The sequence below is a fragment of the Myotis yumanensis genome, unplaced genomic scaffold (genome assembly GCF_028538775.1).
Source record: "Myotis yumanensis isolate MYYU_CA2020_CCGP unplaced genomic scaffold, mMyoYum1.0.hap1 SCAF_1, whole genome shotgun sequence".
NCBI classification, from domain to species: domain Eukaryota; kingdom Metazoa; phylum Chordata; class Mammalia; order Chiroptera; family Vespertilionidae; genus Myotis; species Myotis yumanensis.
Window position 1 is genome coordinate 56,321,722 of NW_027223752.1, and position 23,046 is coordinate 56,344,767.

Below are 23,046 nucleotides of genomic sequence, written 5' to 3' on the forward strand. Positions count from 1 at the left end.
TTCTAGAACATGGCTGAATCTCACAGAGATTATGCTAAGTGAAAGAAGCCAGATGCAGACGACTTCATAAGATTCCATTTACATGGAAAGTCTGGAAAAGACAAAGTTTATAGAGACAAAAAGCAGATTGGTGTTCACCTGGGGCTAGGTTAGAGGTAAGAATTGATTGCAAATAAGCTTATATAAATTTTGGAGTGTGATTTTATAAATTTACTAAAAATCATTGAGTTGTACACTTATAAAGGGTGACTCTTTGTGGCTTTTAAATTATACCTCAATAAGGCTGTTAAATATATACATACATACATACAAATCTGACACACACAAAAATGAGGCTTAATTTCCTAAGTATAATTAAGACACCAGCTCTATGACTTGAAACAAAGGTTTTCCTTAATCTAGTCAATATACTTTTTATTCATATAGTTAAAAATTACATGTGAAGGATATTAATATTGTTCAGCGATGGAACCCAGGCCCTAAATGATCTTAAGGTTTCTGAACTAAATTATGTGATCCTGTGGTTGAATAAATAGCGGTAAATTTACAAACTCTAAAAATAAACAACATTGGCCTTTTATTGGGCTCACTGCAGAGAAAAATAAAACAATAAAAGAGGAGTCAGAGAAGCAATTCAAATCTCTAGGTTGTTTGAGTAATAAACTATATTATATATACTCATCATGACCTAGAAATATTTAATCAGAAGAGCAAAGGCTGACCTAGTAATTGGTTTAATAGCTGTCTTCAGGGATATGAAGAATTTTTACAGGGAAACTATTTAACTAGTTTTCCTCTCCATTGAGAGCCAAAAAAAAAAAAAAAAAACCAACCGAAAAGTGATTTAATAATCAGCGAAGTAAATTTAGATTAAACAAAAATAACACTGGCACTAACTGCTCTCAAATACTGGAATAAATTTAACGAGGATATTTGCTCAAGCTATTTCCTGGGCGATCCGTCAGAACAGACAGGACAGGACAGACAGCGCTGGTCTGAAGGCAGTCCTGCCTGGCAGGGGGCACTGGACTTGCCCACCTCGGCGGTGGAACGCGTCTGTGGAGAGAAACACAGCCCGCCTGACGCACACACCTTACCTCGATGTCCCGATTCAGCTGCTTCACGATGGCAGTTATGTTTCTGATGTGCTCCTCCAAGAAAAGCCTGGCCAAGCGGTCGCCTCCCCCTTTGTTTTGCATTTTCTGCAAACTGTTGACGATGTCGTCCTTAATTCGGAAGGCGTGCTCCACGAGGGCGGCGGTGGTTTTCTCGTGGCACAGGATCCTGTCTTCTAGTTGCTCCATGAGGTTTACAGAGTAGGGTGCCATGCTCAGGGACTGGCTGTGTCGGGGCATGGTTCTGACGCGTCTGCGGGAAGGAGCCACGTTACTGGGGTTGTTAATCAGGGAAGAGGTCACGGTTAAAGCCAGATTCAAGGCTTCCCAGAGAAGACAATGCAAACTGTCTGTCCCTACAAGCTCAGGGAAGGGGGAGGCAGGCTTTCTGCCCCAAAGGCTTTCCTTCCTGAGCCAGGCAGCATCTTTGAACAATCGTACCCAGCGAGTCAAGTGTGCTGCTAGCGGGTTCCACAACCTCCAAAAGCAAGAGGCTGGCGGAACTGGGCACACTGACATGCCTTCCCAGTATAAGCTGTTATCAAGACCAAGCTTACTGCCCTGGCCAGTGTGGCTCAGTTGGTTGGGCATCATTCCCGTGCACCAAAAGTTACGGTTCGATGCCTGATCAGGACACATGCCCAGGTTGGGGGCTCAGTCCCTGATAGGGGGATGTGCAGGAGGCAGTCAACTGACGTTTCCCTCTCTCTTTCCCTCTCATTTCCTCTCTCTCTAAAAATCAATTTTTAAAAATCTTTTTAAAAAAATCAAGCTTTTAATAAAATCTCCTGACATGCCCACCTCCTTCCTCCCCGTAACGCAGTGGTTACAAACCCAAATGCCTGCAAAGGTCAGGCAGGTAACATAAATGAGTGAAGCACACCGTACGATGCAATAGGGAGTGTGTGTTTGGGGGGGGGGGCATTTTGGAGGACTGGAAAGGGCATTCCTCAACTAAAAGGAGCCACAATTCTGCTCCACCCCTGAGTGACCATCTGGGAATGCCAGGTCCACTTTTCCAGATCATCTGATATTCAAGAAGAGCCAGAAGATCCAGCCTTGTATGAGAAATCACCCGATTCTTAAGTGACAACAACTAATTTAAAAAGTATTGAAGGTGACGTAGCAGATCAAACCATGTATTTCCATGAGCCAATATTGGCCTATGGACACCCAATTTGCAACTTCTGATTTAAAAAATATATATTTTATTGATTTTTTACAGAGAGGAAGGGAGAGGGATAGAGAGTTAGAAACATCAGATGAGAGAGTAACATCAATCAGCTGCCTCCTGCACACTCCCCACTGGGGATGTGTCCACAACCAAGGTACATGCCCTTGACTGGAATCGAACCTGGGACCCCTCAGTCCACAGGCCAACACTCTATCCACTGAGCCAAACCAGCTAGGGCTGCAACTTCTGATTTAAAAGGGCTCCCAGAGACCTCAGTCCCCCACGTCTCCAGAATTATACATTACTGTTGACCAGAAGTACATCCATACTGCAGGGCTACTGTGAAGCCTGCACCTCCCGTGGTCACGGAGTGGCCCACAGTATCCGACAAACTGAAAGCTGGAGAGGCTACACAACACGACTGCCCTTGCCCTTGAACAAAATCCTTCTTGGATAATGCAACAGCTATAATAAAGTCTCATTCACAAAGGCCATCACACCCACTAGCAGCCTCTATGGGATTGGTGAAAAGAAAAAGTATACCTTAGATGCATGTTTTCCATATATTATACCTTTCCTTGGTGACAAGAGAAGGAAATACAGTGCTCCGTTGGGCCATTTTTCTTTTTTAATAATTCACATCTGTTGAAAAAACAAGCATTAAATTATTTAACAGTTTATACCTAGAACTTAAATGATCTCTAAAGCATATTAAGTTGCTAAGTGGACCATAAATTATGCTGACACACTGATCAATTATATTATTAAAGACCTTATGACTTAATAATATGTGTGCAATAAACAGAAAATGTTTCCAAATAAGGAGAAAAGAATCCAGCAAAGTCAAATGTTCCTGAAATTAATATCACTAAGCCTGGTGAGACAGACTAACAAGGACTGTTAAATGTAGTTTCCTGAAGTTTCTTCATCCCATATCTGTATTTCAAGCTTTAGAAATCACTTTTATAGAAACAAGACAGTTTCTGTACCAGGCTTATTCAAGTTTGTACTTCTCCCTAGAAATTACAGGAAGCTTCCTTAGTAAATTTGATCTCAGCAAACTTAGTAAATTATACAGCAAAATAAAAGCTCTTGTTTCTAAATGAATCTTAAGTGAAACAATTTATGAGCAGTGGGATCTGATTTGAGGAAACCTGTCAATCCACTAAGAGAATGAGGATAATATTCTTCATTAAAACTCTGTTGTAAGATATAATCATTCATATTACATCTTGCATATAAGGAACATTTGATCATCACAACGCATTAGAAATCTGAGCAAAACTGGAAGGTTTTAAAAATATTTCATTACTTAGGTTTCTCAAAACTGTTATTAATTGGCTTAAAACAATGAATGCCTACTAACCATGATCTGATTCAGTAATGAGTTCTCATTAGATGCTCAATTCAGAAAGCATTTCTGATTGAAACCACTGTTTTGGCATCATCTCCCCAGTATGTTATTTTTAGTTTTGCAATGTGAACACTTCACTTTCCTAGATACAGAACTTCAAGTTTAAACAAATTACATTAAAGAAAAAAAGGGATTCATGCTAAACAAGCTATGATGCGAAAGAAGTTCTTCAGTAAAGATAAATAATTTCTGCCCTGCCCATGTGACTCAGTTGGTTGAGCATCATCCCATGCACCAAGAGAGTGCTGGTTCAATTCCTGGTCAGGCCACATGCCCGGGGTTGCGGGCTCGATCCCCAGTAAAAGGCGTGCAGGAGGCAGCCGATCGATGTTTCTCTCTCTCCCTTCCTCTCTCTTTAAAATTAATAAAAAATAGCCCTGACCGGTTTGGCTCAGTGGATAGAGCGTTGGCCTGCAAACTGAAGGGTCCCAGGTTCGATTCCGGTCAAGGGAGTGTGCCTTGGTTGCGGGCACATACCCAGTGGGGGTTGTGCAGGTAGGTAGGTGGCAGCTGATTGATGTTCCTCTCTCATCGATGTTTCTAACTCTCTATCCCTCTCCCTTCCTCTCTGTAAAAAATCAATAAAATATATTTTAAAAATTAATAAAAAATATTTTTTAAAAGATAAATAATTTCTGCCATTTATTACTTAAAATTAGGACAGTGTAGAAGCTGTTTAGATAATCTTTATCATTTTAAAGCTGTAAAATACCTTAGTTGAGATATTAATCCACAGAATAACCCAACCTAAGAAATAGTTATTTGGTATCTATTATGCAGCCAATAATCTAATCATTTTTCTTGGGTAGCAGCAAGTCAAGGAAGCACTGATGAGAACGGGTAAGATTTTTTTCCAAAGTAGAGAATAGAGAGAAAGTTCCACACCTTTTCTCCTCCACACTCCAACACTATCCAACACACCCCCTGCCTCAAGGGCTTCACAGCCTACAGAGAAAGGTAGACATCTAAACCAACCAAGATGACTAATGGGGTAGTGGCTTAGGAACCATGTGAACAAAAACACATGGGAAGAAAACACTAACTGGAAAACATATGTGCAACCCACGTTTAGTGCAGCGTTATTTACAATATCCAAAATATGGAAGCAACCTAAGTGTCCATTGACTGATGAATGGATAAAGAAAATGTGCTATATACACAGAATAAAATTTTACTCAGCCATAAAAAAGAATGAAATCTTGCCACTTGCACCCTGGCTGACATTGCTCAGTGGTTAGAGCGTTGCCCACATACCAAAGGGTCGCAGGTTTGATTCCCCATCAAGGGCACATACCTGGGTTGCAGGTTGAGTGTAGGTCCCCAGCCCTACCACTTGTGACAACATGGATGGACCTCGAGAGCATTATGCTAAATGAAATAAGTCAGGCAGAGAAGGACACTTACTACACAATCTCTCTTATATGTGGGATCTAAAAAAAAAAATTAAAACAAAAAAAAACACAAGCTCATAGATACAGAGAACAGGTTGGTAGTTGCCAGGTTGATGGGTGCAAAATTGGTAAAGGTGGTCAAAAGGTACAGGCTTCCAGGTATAAAATAAGTCCTGGGGATATAATGTACAGCATGGTGACTATAGTTAACAATACTGTATTGCTTTCTGAACGTTGCTAAGAAAGTCAATCTTAAAAGTTCTCATCATACAGAAAATATTTTCATAATAATGCCAGATGTCAACTAGATTTATTGTGGTGATTTTGCAATACATATAACTATCAATTCATTATGTTGTACACCTGAAATTAATATAATGTTATATGTCAATTATACCTCAAATTAGAGTTTTTTAACATAAAAAGCTACATAGGGAGGAAAAAAAGAGAGGGCCTCATTTTTCTTGGGTAGCAGCGAGGTCAGGGAAGCACTGATGAGAATGGGTAAGATTTTCCAAAGTAGAGAACAGAAAGATAGATCCACATCTTTTCTCCTCCACACTCAACACTATCTCTACTTGCTTTACTCTCAGCACACTCTGGCCTAACCCACTCTTCCAGCCTCATTCGTGGCCACTCTTACCTATTCCCCTTCCCCAGTCGACTCTAATGGAGAGAGATGAGTACGCTCTCATGGTCCAATGACACTACCCAATAAGATAATCCGACTCACAACTCTTGCCCTGAGCCCACACTCACCAAGCACATCATTTAGCTTCCCATGTGGCTGTGCATCAAAAGGGAACATGGGGCAATCAGCAAACTCAAGACCCAGTCTACCTGCAGCTACTTTTCTCACCGTGAATTAACAACTGGAATTACACCTCAATGGGAACCGAGCTGGCATAAGTCAGTCTCCTGAAATCTGATCATCTCTAAGGGTCCTAACAGAGATGCATATCTAAACCCATGTCACTGAAATGTGATGATCACAACATGGTTTCCATCGTGGGGGACAGACTCTTACATAAAGTGGCCCCCATGATCCCCATGATCTGGAGTTCACACCTTGTGTGATCCTCTCCCCTTGACTTAGGTGTGACCTGTGACTTATTCTTAACCAACAGAATACAGCAGCGACCAGCCCGGTGCCAGTCATTGTACTCAGCTGGCGGTTGTTGTCAGCTGGGATTCTGACACCAAGTTACTTATATAGGGTATATATAGTGCAGCTTCCTAGGAGTATTTTTAATTTATTTTAAAATGTTTAATTATTTATTTTATGATCTAACTTTTAAGTCATTTAATAGACTTCTAAATAATTGTCTTGCTTAGAAAACATCTCAAAAGAATTTTTTTTTTGGTTAATCCTTACCCGAGGTTATTTTTCCATTGATTTTTAGAGAGAGTAGAAGGGAGAGGGAGAGACAGAGAGAAACATCCACATTGATTGGTTACCTCCTGCACACACCCCAACCAGGGCTGGGGAACCTGCAACTGAGGTATATGCCCTTGACCAGAATTGAACCCGGGACCCTTCAATCCTGGGCTGGTGCTCTATCCACTGGGCCAAGCTGGCTAGGGCTCAAAAGAATTTTTTAATTTACCTTTATTGTTGAAAGTAACACAAATGTCAAAAGAATACTGAAGATAGAGTAAGAACTATTTTTTTCCTAATAACAGTGGTTCTGTTCTAGCAGGGGAAGCAAATTATAAAATAAATCTAATTTGTCACAAGATACCATTTCATCCCATCAGGCTGGCCAAAATGCAGAGTGGCAAGACCACGAATTGACAGGAACGTATATGGAACAAGGGGAACACCAGGTGGGGATGGGAATCGGCACCACCACGTTGGAAAGCAATCTTCAACATCTAGAAAAGCGAAAGGTGCCCAAACCCCGTGACTCAATAATTCCAGTGCTGAGAAATTCCCCCCAAACTTCTCAAACATGTTCACAAGGAAACAAGAATACCTAAGGCAGCATTGTTTCCAAGAGCGAAAAAGTGGGCTAGGGAGGACTGAACACCCGTCATTAGGCAAATGGGTGAATAAACCATGAAATATTCACAAATGGCTATTGGTTAAAAGTCCAACAATGAAAGGGTAGTTAACAAAACATGGCACACCCACTTAGAAGAACGGCTATTTGAAGTAATGGTTACAGAAGCTATGAAGTTGCACAGAAAATATTTACATGCTAGCTTAATGCTAAGGTTTGTTAAAAAGAACAAGATCAGAACAGAGATTTACAGTACTAGATAGAACTATAATCAGAGCCTGGAAACCAGAACTTTGTGCCATGGGCAGCACAATTTAGGGAGTACAGACGTTTTAACGCAATGTATTTAAAAGAACCTGGCAAAATTTTAAGTTCCATCCTTGTCATGTCCTCTCTTCTTCCTCCTCCTCCTCCTCCCCAACGTAAGGAGCACTGGAACCTGAGCCAGCAGAGATAATGGTGCGGTCAAGGTCAAGGACAAGATGACCACGGCACCTCTGTACGCACAGGCTTCCCTTCCTCTCCTATATGACCCACCACCGGACCCCTCTCTCCATGAATGGATACTTCCTTGGATTTGTGGCGCTCTTTAACGCTGCTCCCCCACCACACCCTGTGCCAAATGGGTGGGATTGCTCTGCCGTGTGAATAGCTGCTGTCTGGGTACATCATTTGTTTTCAGTACAAGGAGGAGGAGGAGGGCTGCGCAAAGGAGGCCAGGGACTAATTCCAAAATCAAAGTATCTAGACTGATAAGAAAGTCAGAGCCCTGGTCAGTTTTGCTCAGTGGTTAGAATGTCAGACCTCGGACCAAAGGGTCTTGGGTTCGATTCCCGGTCAAGGGCGTGTACCTCAGCTGCAGTTTCCATCCCCCGCCCAGATGTTGGGGTACGTGTGGGAAGCAACCAATCGATGTGTCTCTCTCACATCAATGTTTCTCTCTTTCTCTTTCTCTTCTCTCTCTCTCTCTCTCTCTCTCTCTCTCTCTCTCTCTCTCTTCCAGCCAGCGCAGAGATTGCTGCATGACTGATGGGATCGGGTCAACCTGCAACAGACACATCAGGTCCAGATGGGGTCACAAATGGGCTAGAAGCATCCAGACTCCTAGAACCCATTGGCCACTGATGTTGTTGTTGCTTTGTTGTGTGTTTTTTGTTGTTGTTAATCCTCACCAGAGGATATTTTTTCCATTGATTTTTAGATAGAGTGGAAGGGATGGAGAGAGGGAGGGGGAGAGGGGGAGAGAGAGACAGACAGACAGACATCCATGTGAGAGAGATACATTGATTGGTTGCCTCCCACATACATCTGGGCCAGGACCAGATTGAACCTGCAACCCAGGTATGTGCCCTTGACCAGGAATTGAACCTACAACCCTTCGGTACTCGGGCCAATGCTCTAACCACTGAGAAACACTGCCAGGGCAATTGATGTTGTTTTAATCTATTCTACAGCTTAGAATAATGTTAATGTTTTTAAGAGAACCCCTGCAAAACACACACACACACACACACACACACACACACACACACAAAACAGAATGGGTTTTGTTCCCATCTATTAATAACAGCTATTTTGAAATGCTATTTAAGTCTTCTATTGTTACTTGAAGTTTTCATGGATTATGCCTCCCAACTGAGCTGCTTTGGGACAGCAGGGGCTGCATACCAGATGCATCTGTAACCCCTATGTAACCCCTGACAGCATCTCTTCACAGGCACCCCTAAATGTTGGTTCATTGGCTTGTTTTTCTGATTTGGTAAGGCCCGTTGTTTTAATTACTGAGGTGCTCTGCCCAAATGACATATCGATGGCTGACTCAAGGTCCCCTCCAGTTGTGAGCTTGGCAGACGGCTTCAGGTTGCCCTGCACGGGCGCTCACACACGCGTGCACGCGCACCAAAAGAGAAGTGTCTTAATACTACTGTTAGGGTGTTTTATTATGATCAACAGCTATATTTGGCAACTTTTCTTTCCAGCATTAGAGCAGACACATGACCAAATGTTGAAAAGGGAATCTGCAAATGCAACAGCTAGAACAGAAGGAATATTAAAAGCTGGTGCAAGCTACCTCCGAAACTACCAACACCCCCAGGTGCACCAAGGCTCACCCAGAAGGGAGGCATGACTTTGTATACTCACTCAGGTAGACTGCAAATTGTGACTTTGGGGTTCTCCCTATATGACTTTCTACCTGAAAAGTTCAGGATTTGGGCTTGGAAGAAAGACCCAGCCTCCAGCCCCCGCCCTTTTTCTCATACACAGTAGGAGGGGCCGGACTTCTCTGCTGAAAACCCGGGAGTCCGTGAGAGACTCCTTTATTTGTAATAACAGCTTGAGTCCAATGCATTAATTTTATAACAATTTTAGAGCAAGCAGGGGAGGCCTCCTTAGTTCTCCGAGAGATAATTAAAAATGGGGAGCAAAGAAACCTGAAATAAACAAAAACAAGCTGAAGGCACCAGGGGTTTCTGAATAACATCTTCCCGGTTAAATAATTTTAAGAATTCCAGAATGCGGCAGCAGCCCCCACACATTCCCGCCCACATAAACAGGCTTTTTATTTAAGCCTCACTCGGCTAAGCAGCAGACTCTCTTGCCTTCACTTCTGGCACTGCTCTACCCAGAGAAGATGTTATCGGCACAAAAGCACTCCTAAGAGGGAAAAAGCTGACCGCCAGCCAGCAAGGACAGGCACGTCTTCAGGAGGAGAACTGTCGTTCGAATAACCTCCACAACTCGCCACCCTCAAACCTGACTTCTGATTGCAAATGACAATTGCGCCTGAACACAGACTGAAAAATTCAGGCCAGCACATCTTGATGTTTGTCAGCCAGCACATTCCCAGTAACTCTCCTGGTGTGCCCGCAAGCGAATCAAATACACTTTTATTGTCACTGATAACTACGTTTTTAACATACCAAGAATCATGGACCCCGTGGAAGGGGGGGGGAAATCAACAAAAGACCACGGAGTAATGAAAAGCAACTGTTTTCTCTTCTTTCACCTGCTTTTATGTTAGAAACCCCTGGCTGTTATGGCTCAGTTGGTTGAGTGACGCCCGTGCACCCGAGAGGTTGCCAGTTCGATCCCCATCAGGGCATAAGCCTGGGTTGCGGGTTTGATCCCCAGTCGGCAACCAATCAATGTTTCTCACTCTGTGTTTCTCTCTTTCTCTCTCTCCCTCCCTCCCTTCCTTCCTCCTTCTCTCTAAGCATGTCCTTGGGTGAGGATTAAAAAAACAGAAAAGAAAAGAAAAAAACACCCATGGCACATAACCACAGCTAAAAAGTAAAAATAATAATAATAATAATGATAATAAAGTCATCAATATAAGGAGAGGGAGGAAAACAGAAGAGGCATTGAGAGAAAGGAACAGGCAGAAAGAGTGAAATAAAGAAGAGGAGAAAGCGTGAAGGAGGCTGGGGGAAGGAAGGTGGCTGCTGGCAGAGCAGAGAGTGGGCCAGACAATGAGAGAGACAGGTGGCTGGGGGCTCTGAAGGGAGGACGTGAGCCCGAGACACGGCTCCTCACACATTCAGCTGCTCATTTCGGGTGTGGAGAAATAGATGGGCCATTTTTAATACACTGTGTTAGATCTCTCTACTCTCTTTTTTAAACCAAACATGTGGTTTCTTTGTTTTGACACAATTACACAAATTAAAGTGTCACCAGGGGAAAATCCTTTGTTCCACTTACAACATGGAAATACTTTTTTGAATCACCCATCGTTTGGCTAAAAGGCCCTATTTTTGAATCACCATCCTCTCCTCCTCCTTCCTTCGGAGGAAGGCATGGGTCTCACACCCACCGTCACGCACCCGGTGCTAGCAGACCACTCTATGGTCATCCTGTGCATGTGCTCAATGATTTAATCAAGTAATTCCTGCACTCAACAAGTACTCACAGGGCCTCTGCAGTGCTGAGCAAGACACAGCCCCCACACTCAGGAGCTTCAGTTCAACAGGGAAATGATACAGACCACAATGCAAGCTGGAGAGGCTGGTACAGGCCACGTGAGCACTACACACCAGGCTTTGCCTCTGAACGGAAGGCAGGCTCAGTTTGAACTTGGCCATCAAGAAAAGCATTTGAGCAGCAGGTGTTTGAGCTGGATACTTAAAGGGGTGGGTTAGGTAAATGCAAGGCAGATGACAAAGGGTGCAGGGAGGACAAAAAAATATTTTTATGTGCTTTTGTTTTATTTTTTTTTTTAGTTTCAGAGAGAGGGAGAGAGAGAGAGAGAGAGAAACATCAATGATGAGAATCGTTGATGGGCTACCTCCTGCATGACCCCTACTGGGGACCATGCCCACAACCTGGACATGTTCCCTGACTGAGAATCCGACCGTGACCTCCTGGTTCACAGGTCGATGCTCAACCACTGAGCCACACTGGCCAGGCGGGAAGGGACATTTTGAGGGAGACGGTGCAAGGGCCGCAACACCTCAACACTCAATGACCAACTGGATGTGGGAGTGTGAAGAAGAGGAGAAAAGTCAGAATAACCCAAGTGATCGAGAGCAGGTTACAGAGAGAAGAACGCCAGCACAAAAACCATTAAGGAGGTACTGAGGACACAGTATCTCCCCTACAGGCCGCCTCCCTAATAATGGATAACCTGGATCTATCGAGAGAAAGCACCCAAAGACCCCTAGTTGAAGGGTACTCCACAAAATAACCCGCCTGTACCCTTCTAAAGTGTCAAGGTCATGAAAGACAAAGGACAAGTGAGGGACGCGCTAGATGGCGGGAAACTAAAGAGGCACAACTAACACAGCACAAGATCCTGGATTGGGTCCTGGGCCAGGAAGAGACTTTTAAAAAAATATTTACCCCCTTTTTGCTATAAAAGACATTCTTCTGTCTATTGGTGGCACCTGAGTAAATCTGTAAATTAGATAATTGTACAGAATCCATGTTAATTTCTTGATTTTGGATACGTGTTATGCAAGAAAATGCCCTTGTCTTTTTTTTTAGGACATATACACTGAAGTGCTAGAAGTGGGGAGGTAAAGAGGACCGTGTCTACAAGTAACTCTGAAATGGTTCAAGAAAAATTACAAGAACATACGCAGGTATGCATATGTCTAAACACGTGTGTGCAGAGGGAGACTGTGACAGAGCGGGAAGGATAAAGCAAGTGTGGTAAATAGTTAACACTGTAGAATTGGAGCAAAAGGTATCCGGGGAAAATGATTAAGGGAGCTAGGGTGAAGAGCTGTTTCGAGACAACTAGGCTTGTGGTATCCGATTCTGAATGGAATTTGGGGAGGGCAGAGCCAGACATGTAGCTTGGAAGGCGTCTGGGAGGCCCGAGTACAACCTGGTTAAAAGCAGGGCTCTGAGGTCATCTTGCCACTCTCAGGCCTGTTCCCTAACTGTGCCTTCCTTAAGCTGTTCTCATTTCCTCACCTACACAGCAGGAACGATAAGACTATCTGCCTCACAGACTTGGAGCAAGGGTTACAGGACATAATACAAGTGGACCATGGTGCCCAGTATGGCACCAGATAGCTGTCCATTAACAACGAATGCTGGCTGAGAGGAAAGGAAGAGAAAAAGGCGCCCAGGATCCCACATTATCCTACGTTCAGAAGTCAGGAGGGTGAAGGAGAGAAATGAGGGCTGGGTCACACCCGGAGAACCAGAGAAGAAGAGAGGCTTAACACATTGTATGCGGGCCGTTTTTGCTAATTTTTTGCGCAAATGGCAACGTTCAGTAAAATTACGATAACTTTAGTTTTACATTTTTTTTTCAATGAAACTTTTTGTGATTTACTATAAAATGTATACTGAATTCTTTTTCTGGAAAACTCACTGGAAATTGTGTTTACCAGTCAATGTAAAACGTATAAATACGTTTCCCGTATAAGAGGACAGCGACTGCCAGAGGCAGACACAGGGGCAGAAACCAAGGTGGGGAGGGCCTCAGCTCCGCAGCCAGGGCCCCACCCCAGGAGCAAGACAAGAAAGCAGTTTCAACAGAAAGGTGAGGGTGAGGGTGAGGCGAGGCCAGCAAAGAAGTGAGCAATCACAGGAAGGAGGCCGGGGGCAGTCAACACAGGGGCCTCATACAACACAGAACTGCTGCCTCATACAGGAGCCAACGGGGCTACTTAGATTGGATCTGAATTAATTTAAAATTGACAAAAATTAGAGATTCAATTCCTCAGTGACACTGGCCACATTTCACACGCTCAGCAGTTGCACGTGGCTAGGGATTCCCATGTTGGACAGGGCAGATAACAAATGTTTGCACCATCAAAGAAAGTCATACTGGACAGACCTGGGATGCCAGCACGGTGCCTTCCATTATTAGAATGATGACTCACTTGACTATATGGTGAGGGGAAGGTTGGGGCAGGGTAAGGAGGGATGGAAGAAACTGAAGGGAGTAACAAATGGAGCAAGTTTCCAAAAGAGGCGAGGAGGGAGGGAAGAACTCCAGGGACTGGAGAGTGTGGAGTGCATGTGGGTTAATTTGGGGAGGCGAATGAGAAGTATTTTCTTCCCTGGAGAAAGAAAACAAATCAGGACAAAAATGGGCAAAGGCAAAGGCTTAGGTGAGGAGGGTACTTTGGGAGCTTATACTGAGGGAGAGGGCACTCAACGGGGACATGGATATCCTTAATCTTATGAAGAAAGGCTATCTCCCGAAAGGAAACTGACTGGAAGTTTAAGGAATGGGAAAGTCTGGCATAACCTCTAAAACAGTGGTTCTCAACCTTCTGGCCCTTTAAATACAGTTCCTCATGCTGTGACCCAACCATAAAATTATTTTCGTTGCTACTTCATAACTGTAATGTTGCTACTGTTATGAATCGTAATGTAACTATCTGATATGCAGAATGGTCTTAGGCGACCCCTTGTGAAAGGGTCCTTCGACCGCCAAAGGGGCCGCGACCCACAGGTTGAGAACCACTGCTCTAAAAGAATGCAGTCCGGAACTAATTAACCAAGGATTTTTTTTTAATTAAAAAAAATTTTTTTTCACAGAAAAGCTAGACCTCGGTGAAATTAGAGTAGAGCCAGCTTCAATGTTGAATGGGATCAGTCTTCCCATCTTTGTGACTTTCTCCTGGATAACTTGGCAGGCTGGAGAAGATAAAGCTGGTAATGAGGGTGATTTTGGACTGAGGACTGCCATATGAGAAGTCCAACGTGTTAAGACAAAGGTTCTGGGATTCCAGACAGAACTGAAATGGCTGGCAACGTATAAGGTCCAAGTGGAGAAATGGCGTGAACAGCTAGCAACGAAAGACCAGAGTCCTCAGTGATGGCTGTAACCTGGTGCAGTGCGGGGGGGGGGGGGGGGGGGGGGGGGGGGGGGGAGGGTCAGATAACCAGGCTGAAGTCCAAGGTGAAGTCCAGATCTTAAAGGTGGAAAAAATTCCCAAGACTCAACAAGCCATGGGAGTTGATGTTGAGGACCTTGAGGAACTTCAAGGTCATCGAATTAATAGCACCTCAACATAACCCCCAAAGTCACTGGCAAGAGACAGGGTAGAAAAGAGAACCAAGCCAGTTGCTCGTGCCTGTTTGTTACTTTTTTGAAAAAAATAATTTTTATTGATTTCAGAGAGGAAGGGAGAGGGAGAGCGAGATAGAAACATCAATGATGAGAGAGAATCATCGACTGGCTGCCTCCTGCACACCCCCCACTGGGGATCGAGCCCACAACCAGGCATGTGCCCTGACCGGGAATTGAACCATGACCTCCTGGTTCACAGGTCGATGCTCAACCACTGAGCCACCCCCAACAGGGCTGTTACTTTTTTTGTAGCATCAAGGGAAGTGATTCCCAAACCTGTGTGCTCATCAGATTCACCGGGGGAGCTGTTTTCTCTCCCCATCTTCCTTTCTCCCCCTTCCTTTTTTTTGGGGGGGTGGAGAGGGGGGTTGTTTTTAAAATAAGGATTCATACATGTTGCTACCTTGATGATTCTCATGTGGAATGTTTGGGAGAGTCTAAAGCAGGGGTCCTCAGACTTTTTAAACAGGGGGCCAGTTCACTGTCCCTCAGACCGTTGGAGGGCCGGACTATAGTTTTAAAAAAAACTATGAACAAATTCCTATGCACACTGCACATATCTTATTTTGAAGTAAAAAAACAAAACAGGAACAAATACAATATTTGTATTTGCATGTGGCCCGTGGGCCGTAGTTTGAGGACCCCTGGTCTAAAGAGCCACATTTATTTTTCAAAATGATCCAGGTGATCCTGAGCCAGCAGGTTTGGCAAGTACTGATGAGTGATGAGAAGGAAGGTGTGAAGCACAAACAGGCAGCATGCTCTCTAAAGACTTTGTCAGTGGTGGGTTCATGGTTTGGAGGTGGCTCTGAGAAGCCAGGGGGAGGCCAATCCATGTTTTGGTGAAGTGGGAGAGGGCTCTGGTGCTGGGGGCAGGGGCGGGGGGGGCAGGGGGGGGACAGGAGATGGGCTCCGCCTCAGAAAAGTGAAAATACAGGAGTATGGCTGTAGGATGTAAGAAACGAGACTGAACAGTGGGTTGGAGACACACAGGTTAGTGGCCTACAGAGAGAGGTGGCTGAAGTTCATGAGGGTTCCTGGTGTGTGAGGTGTGATTTGTTAAGGGTTTATAGGCTTAGTGGCTGAATTCCTGGGGAGTAAGAATTTTTCTGTCTGGATGCTATCAGATTTCTAACATGTAAGCCATTAAAGATTATTAAGCCCTCAGGTAAACAAGCTTGCAGAAGCTTAATCATTAACACCGAGAATGCTGTCTTCCCAACCCACCTTTTTATACCGATGAAACCAGACTGGGATGAATACCAAGGACAGCCTCAGAGCAGAAATCGAGAAGGGTCAACCCCAGAGGCTGTGAGAAGGACCAGGGATTCCCTCCCTTCCCTCTCAGGGTATAAGCTGAGAATACAGAAAGGGGCCAGGGTGTCTTTTCAGCACCAGCCAATGCTAAAAATAGAAGCGGTGTCACAGCCTCCTGGGTCTCAGGAGCACCACACACACACACACACACACACACACACACTCACACACTCCATGCCAGGGTCCTGAAGGATGAGACATGTGCAAATCCTAGGGATGGTTCTCAGTAAAGAATATATTTACTGTCACAAACCCAACTCTTATTTAAGAGCAAGCTGCCCCTGCTCCAGAGAGAGCTGCACTTCTGTGGGTTCAAGTCATGCTAGCATTGTTTCTGGTGACTCCTGTGAAATAATTTCCAATACTGACATACACAGACAATAAGATGAAGGCGTGATCCCAGCCAGGCACTCCCGTGCACCACACACACACACACCCTCATGCATATTGAAGAAATGACTCATTTAATTTGCTGCTGCCTGCCACTATTGGGTCTTGATTCTACTTATTCAGATACAAAGTTTCCTATTAGATTGACTACAGGAACGAACTCAGGAGTATTAAGCCTGATTTCGTTCATGACTTTAGAGCACCCAAGGGGTGTTAACCTGGCCATCTTGAGAAGTCACTCTCTGGACCACCTACCGCTTTCTCTCCATAATCGTCTACAAAACTGTAACATTTCTCGCCACTTGAGAACCAATTCATAGGCGCCCTTGTACAATACACATGGTTAAGCCTTGTAGATGCTGTACCTGCAGAGCCAGTACTTTGGGGCCCTTTGTCGTCTCACAGTGCAATGGCACAACAGCACCGTGGAGCTGCGAAGAACCCGAGCCTCTCCTTTTAACGAAGCGGGGCGGGGGGTAGGTTGACCCGTCCAAGGTCACTCAGCTCCCTGGCAATGTGTGCACCACCCCAGCTCCTCCAAACAAGCCCTCGGCTCGGGGGGCTTCCGCGGGTTTGCTCGCATGCAGCCTCTCCCCAGCCCCCGCAAAAATGCAATGTCGGTTGCGCTTTGTGCCCAACTTCATTCCTGCGCGTCAGCAAGCAGTGAACCCTCTCGCCGGCAGCGGGTCACACGGGCCACGCGCGTCTCTCCGTGTCCCCCACGTATAGCTCCCCGGGGGCTGCCCCAAGGTCACCGGCCGCCCCGAACCGCGGGATGCCCAGTCGGGGGCCCGGGACGCGGCACTCACCCTCGCGGGGGGCGGGCGGGCGCGCCGCGGCTCCCCTGGTCCTCGCGGGCGCGGCTGGGTGCGGTGGCCACCGGCGCGGGCTGTGCGGGGAGCCCGGCTGCGGGCCCGCGCCGCGGGGAGCGCCGTCCAATCAGCGCGCGCCTGCCGCCTGGCCCGGCGCGCGGCCCGGCCCGGTTCGCGGCTCCCGGGGGACGCGAGCCGCCGCGCGCCGCCCGAGCGGCTTCCGGGCGCGTTGCCTGGACGCGGTTGCCGTGGCAGCCCGAGCTGGAGGCTTTCCCCGCGCGCCCGCGCCCAGCCCGGCGCCGCCCTCCGCCCGCCGCGCTCCCGCACCCAAAATAGCCTCTCCTCTCGCCGCCGTTGGCCCCCGGGCCCCCAGCCCCGCGCCCGCACTGGGCGGGCGGGGATTTCGCTGGTAGGAAAATAGATCCTGTCGTAGGGCTGGAGGGCTTGCAGGGAGAGGTGTTGAAATGGTGCCTGATTAAGATAGTAGCCGCGGTGGTTGCGCTGTAATTCTCTTCGGAGCTCTAATATCCCTATGGACGGAACCCCTCGCCCACAAAAGGCATTATTTACTTCCGCCCACCCTTGCACACTGGGGGGAGTTATTTTCTTAGGCCACTGTCTGGGAAACAGCTCGGCGCCGACGCCCCAACTGTGCAGGTGAACTTACCCTCGCGCCTGCCAGGTGTTGTCATTTGATGAAACACCTTGATACTCGCTGCAGGGACCAAGGATTGTGCCTGCCCGCAACAGACAGACCCTGCTCCCAGCCCTCTTTCTCACATCCTTTCCTTCTCCCTTCCGCCTCATCCCCACTCCCAGGGCGTCCTAACTCTTTGCACCTTCCTTTCTATTTGCATTCTCAGCGGGATGCACACGCCAATCCACTCATAATTTTACTTCCTCCCCTGCGAGCGGGATTTAATTTAAGCAGAGTTGGGGACGCCCACCTTTGCCGGCCTCACCGCCTCCGTTTCGTACCTCTGTCGTGTTGCTAGTATTCACCCAGGATAGGTTTTCCTGTCTCTCTTCCCGGCCAGCCTGAGCCCCTCCACCCAGGGGAAGGAGCGTGACGTGGTAGAAAGACCCTGGGTTGTGAAGCTAAACTGAGCTGTTTTGGAGTCCTCGCTCCAGCAGTTATTTCTGTGTGGCCTTGGGTATTCTGTGGCTGTTTCGACACCTATAAAACAGGATAATACTCCCCCCCCCACACACACACACACAAAAGATTCATGCATCCCTAACATTCTTTCAGCCAGCAATATTTATTGGATGCCTGCCAAATGCTAGAAACTGCCTCCCTCTAAGCTAAGACACAGTGGTGGAGAAAAAAAAGACACCTGCTCTCTTCTCTCATAGAGGCTACAGCCTGAGACACAGTAATCAAATAATCACAGGCACCTGTGAAACTGCCATTGTGCTAAGGAGAGTTCATGACCTTGAGACTTGTGATGCATCCCTTTAGCACAAGGATTATGCTTTCCTTTTCTCTCTTAGCTTCCCATGGCCTGTCACATGGTGCGCACTCAGTAAATATGCATGTATTGAATTGAATCCTACGTCATAGTGATAACAGTACCCCCAGTAACTTTTTGCCAATGGCAATATATCTGAAACATATGTAACTTGTGACGATGTCTGGAAGGGTATGCAGGTGTCACTGGAAAGTGCCCAGGCAAACACAGCCCTTCACCCAGTCCTGAGAAACGTTCCGATGCCTCTTGCCTGTCCCCAATCAGGTTGCCTTCCAGTGTGCAGGGTGTGCAACTCAGATGGGCTCATGAGAGACCCCTCTGCCTCATGTCCTCTCTCTGCTTCCTATTCCACCCTCTCCCCATGTCCCAGCTCCATCCTGCCACTCCTGGAGTCAGAACCTCAGGGCACCCATTCCTGGATTCCTAGAAGGGTAATAGTGGATCCTTACAGTTCTCAGAGTAACATCAGTTAAACAGGAAACTCCTTCCTGCTACTCTGCTGGCCGTCAGAGCATAACTTTGTTGCATTACTTGCCACAAGATTCCATCACTCTCCAGGGGAGAGAAGGAGAGGGGCTGGGAGGTGAGGGGGCCTTGTCACCTATATACACCCTTTTATTTACTGGTACGTTGACTAATCTCTTTCTCAAAAACCATACCAATAAACATAAGTAAAATCTAAAATTAAAAAAAAAAATTGTAGCTCTTTCAAACTGAATTCCTCAGTAAGAATCCTGAAGTTTCACAGTAGCCTTAAACCAGACCCATGACTTCCCACTTCTAACTTTTTTTTTCCTTTCCAGGTGATTGTTTTGAATCTGAGGGGATGAAATTTAGTGCACAGGGATTTAAACCTACCCTAGTTTCTCCAACTCTTACACTATTTCTGTAGAATAAATTTCAAAGAACTGTTTTTCCAGAATCGGTTGATGACTCATTACAGGAAATAGATTTTTCTGTTTTACTTTAACTTAAAAGCTATGATTTCTCACAAATTATTTTATACTGGCAAAGGTTACCAAAAATAGCTCTTCAAAGAGAGCAATTTTATAAACGTGTTAGCTGTCATACTATTCACTAACCAGTCATTAAATACCAATACCCTGTGCAGTATATGGTGCTAGATACTGTGGAGTTTTGTGGGGCTTTTTAAAAGTTATTTCTTGCATAACTGAGTTCTGGTCTCCCCTGTGTCTCAGCACCGCTACTAGTCATGAAGACATGATGTACAGGGCATCTATGAGACCAGCAAGCAGACTCATTAAGTAGAGGCCAAGGGCTTGTATAGGTCAAAAGTGGTATTTGTTAAGGGCTGGAAAGCAGGCCAAGAAGGTGGTGAGCCCTGCAGGCTGGATAAGGGTGAGCACTTTACCTTATAGTCAGCAATTCTCCATCAAGGCTTATAACTCAGTGGGGTGTCAAAATCCATTGTGAGGCCTGTCACATGGTGTCACACAGTGTTCCTCTCTAGTACTAAGGTGCCAAGGGGTTGACCTACAAAGAATGGTCACACATAGGGTCCAAAAAGAGCGAGAGGGATCCTACAAAGGGAACAATGAGGAAGAACCAGAGACATAAGAATAAGCACAATGTCAGACGCTCCAGGGGGAAAGGTTCAAGGTGACAGGTTCTACCAGCAGTCAGGAAAAATATTCTCCAGCTATCAGATTGCTGTGGGTTAAAAAAAAAAAAAAAAAAGATTGGCAACTGGATAAATGCAAGAGCAAGTGTAGGTCACTCTGTAGAGAAGTTGGTCAGTGTAGGGAAGGTGAAAAAATAAGACCCATAGAGAGGTTTCTAATGCCAAGTGGACATTTTCAAGATAGGAGCAAACAGCCTCTGTGTCTACCTGTGCTGTCACAGTCGTGAAGAAATGGAGAGCATTCCCTGTCGGTGTGGCTAAGCGCTTGAGCATTGACCCAGGAACCAAGAGGTTACTGGTTCGATTCCCAGTCAGGGCACATGGCCAGGTTGTGGGCTCGATTCCCAGTAGGGGACATGCAGGAGGCAGCCAATGTTTCTATCTCTCCCACTTCCTCTCTCTCTTAAAATCAATGAAAACATATTTTTTTTAAAAAAAAAGAAATGGAGAGCACAACATATCATTTTGCATTAACTCAATCTAAATCCTGCCATTAATTTCATCATCGCGATATCCATTTTCTTTTTAAAAATTCATCAAGAGAAATCTTACATTGAGCAAAGGTGGGGTTCAGACCTATGACATTATTGTCTTAATAACCAACTAAAACCTTGGGTTAACAATCAGTTAATACAATATATGTTATTCTTTATGGCTTTTCTTTGTTGATAGTAGTAACATCTTAGAATTAAGGAAAGCCCACTTTTCCCTTTTTTTTTGATGTAGAAAGAATGGATTTTTCATATGTTTTGAGTAAACTGTAATTGACTTACTTGTTTTTACTAATCATTTCCCTTCGTGTGCTGGCTAATTCTCTCAAATACTATGTTTTGCTTATGAACTTGTTGGTGTCTTGTCTATCTCACAAAGATGTTTAAAAGAAACTATAATTAAGGCACAACCAGGAGGAAAAGCATAAAATATTAAAAGATTCTTCCCTGCCCAGCCAGTGTGGCTCAGTGGTTGAGCGCTGACCTACGAACCAGGAGGTTGTGGTTCGATTCCAGTTCAGTGCACATCCCAGGTTGTGGACTCCATCCCCAGTGTGGGGCGTGCAGGAGGCAGCCAATCAATGATTCTCTCTCATTATTGATGTTTCTATCTTTTTCTCTCTCTCTCCCTTCCTCTCTGAAATAAAAAAAATATATACATATTTTTTTAAAATAAAAAGATTCTTCCTAGTAGTGTTAATTTGGGAAGTGTTACTTGTGTCTTAACTTACATAATTGCTGGTGAACATAAGAAGGCAGAGTCAGCCTGGGTTGTGCTGGCATAGCATATAAGTCATAACGCTACTCTCTAGAGGGTAAACTCTGGAATAAAGCAAGATTTGTCCAAAGAGTTTATGGGCAGAAATTCTAGACTAACCTTATAATAAAATGGATTCAACCAAAACCCAGCTTAGTGCAGGGGAGCATTATAGAAAATTCCATTGCACATTGATTTTGGAAAACATTTCTTTCCAACAATTTTCAGAAAAATAAGATCTATATAGGGTGGGGCAAATGTAGTTAACAGTTGTATGTGAAACAGAGTTTATTCTTGTATTATTTATTAATTATTGTATTATTTTCCATATGAACGCTATATACATATATGTCTTTCAGCTATTCTGAAACTTCATGCCACAATGGCCCAGTTCAATACTGTTCCGCAAGCATTTGTGTTTATTTACCTTGTTATGACACCACAGTTTAGACAATGAAGCCGCACATAAACAGATGCGCTTGTTTCAGCTTCTCGGCCAAGTCATACATTATTGGACAGTGACCCTCACAGGTAATAATATTAAAGGACAACTTTTACTTCTGTTCAACAACAAAAGAAATGACAATACCCATGCACAATAATACATGCAACATACATGTTACAGTGTACGGTGCCATGCCAAGCCACATTGAAGCTGGGAGAAGGAAAAATCAGAACTATCAGTCCTGTTCTTTAAAAAATTTTTGTTAATCATTGATTTTGAAAATACTGCATTAAAATATTACCTTCATGGCTGAGCTTTTGGGGAACCCCCTTAAATTTTGCACTTGTGACAAGTGCCTCACTCACCTCACCTTGACCCTGTCCCTATTGTCATAATAGCCAATGTTTATGGGTCAGACCCTGTGCAAAATGCTTTACCTACAGTATTTTATTTCTTTATGGCAACAATCTATGAGTGAAACTGAGGCTTGTTCAAGGTCCCAAAGCTGGTAAGTGCTAGAGCTTGAATTTGAACGTGGGAACCTCTGATGCCACAGCCTGTGCTTTAACCAGCGACCACATGAGACTGAAGTTCATTCACAAATTTCAATATGTAGGATGTGTGGCATAGTGAGACCTAAATAAATGTTGTTTCCTTTTCCCTTTCCTTCCCCAATGATAGCATATATCAAAGAATATGAATAGAAACATATTTAAAAATTATTTTGAGACAGCAAGCTAATTTTAACATGCTATCTGATTTCTAAACCTTTATCTCAGGTCGACACAAACAAAAGAGTGAGGATTTATTGTAATCTTCCAAATGAATCTGATAAAAGAATATTTATTTTGAAACATACAGAGCTAAAACTGTTTTGGGATTTGAGCATCTCCTTAAATAATGAAACTAAAGCAAGTTCTTGATTAGTGCATGCTTGCCAGCCAAAGGTATATAGAGTGATATATTAATAGACACTACATACCCTGCACTTAAAATAAATTAATATTATGCAGTTGCTCTTACATGATAGGAAGAATTTCTCTTTGTTTCCCCTCCAGCATTTGGATACATTCACCGTTTTCATGCACA

General features: G+C 44.7%; 1 protein-coding gene across 2 annotated transcripts in view; it reads right to left on the bottom strand.

Moving 5' to 3' along the window:
* FAM81A (family with sequence similarity 81 member A) overlaps positions 1-23,046 on the bottom strand; it is a 90,543-nt gene that overhangs the window by 50,764 nt on the left and 16,733 nt on the right. The window contains exons 1-3 of one of the 2 annotated variants that reach the window (XM_070421691.1): positions 17,148-17,244; positions 2,833-2,931; positions 1,098-1,368 (exon numbers count right to left, since the gene is read on the bottom strand). In XM_070421691.1, coding sequence (XP_070277792.1) covers positions 1,098-1,368; positions 2,833-2,852 — 291 coding nt within the window. In that variant the 5' untranslated portion in view covers positions 2,853-2,931; positions 17,148-17,244. Of the gene's footprint in view, positions 1-1,097; positions 1,369-2,832; positions 2,932-17,147; positions 17,245-23,046 lie in introns of those variants that run through there. The other variant, XM_070421681.1, reaches the window with a different exon arrangement.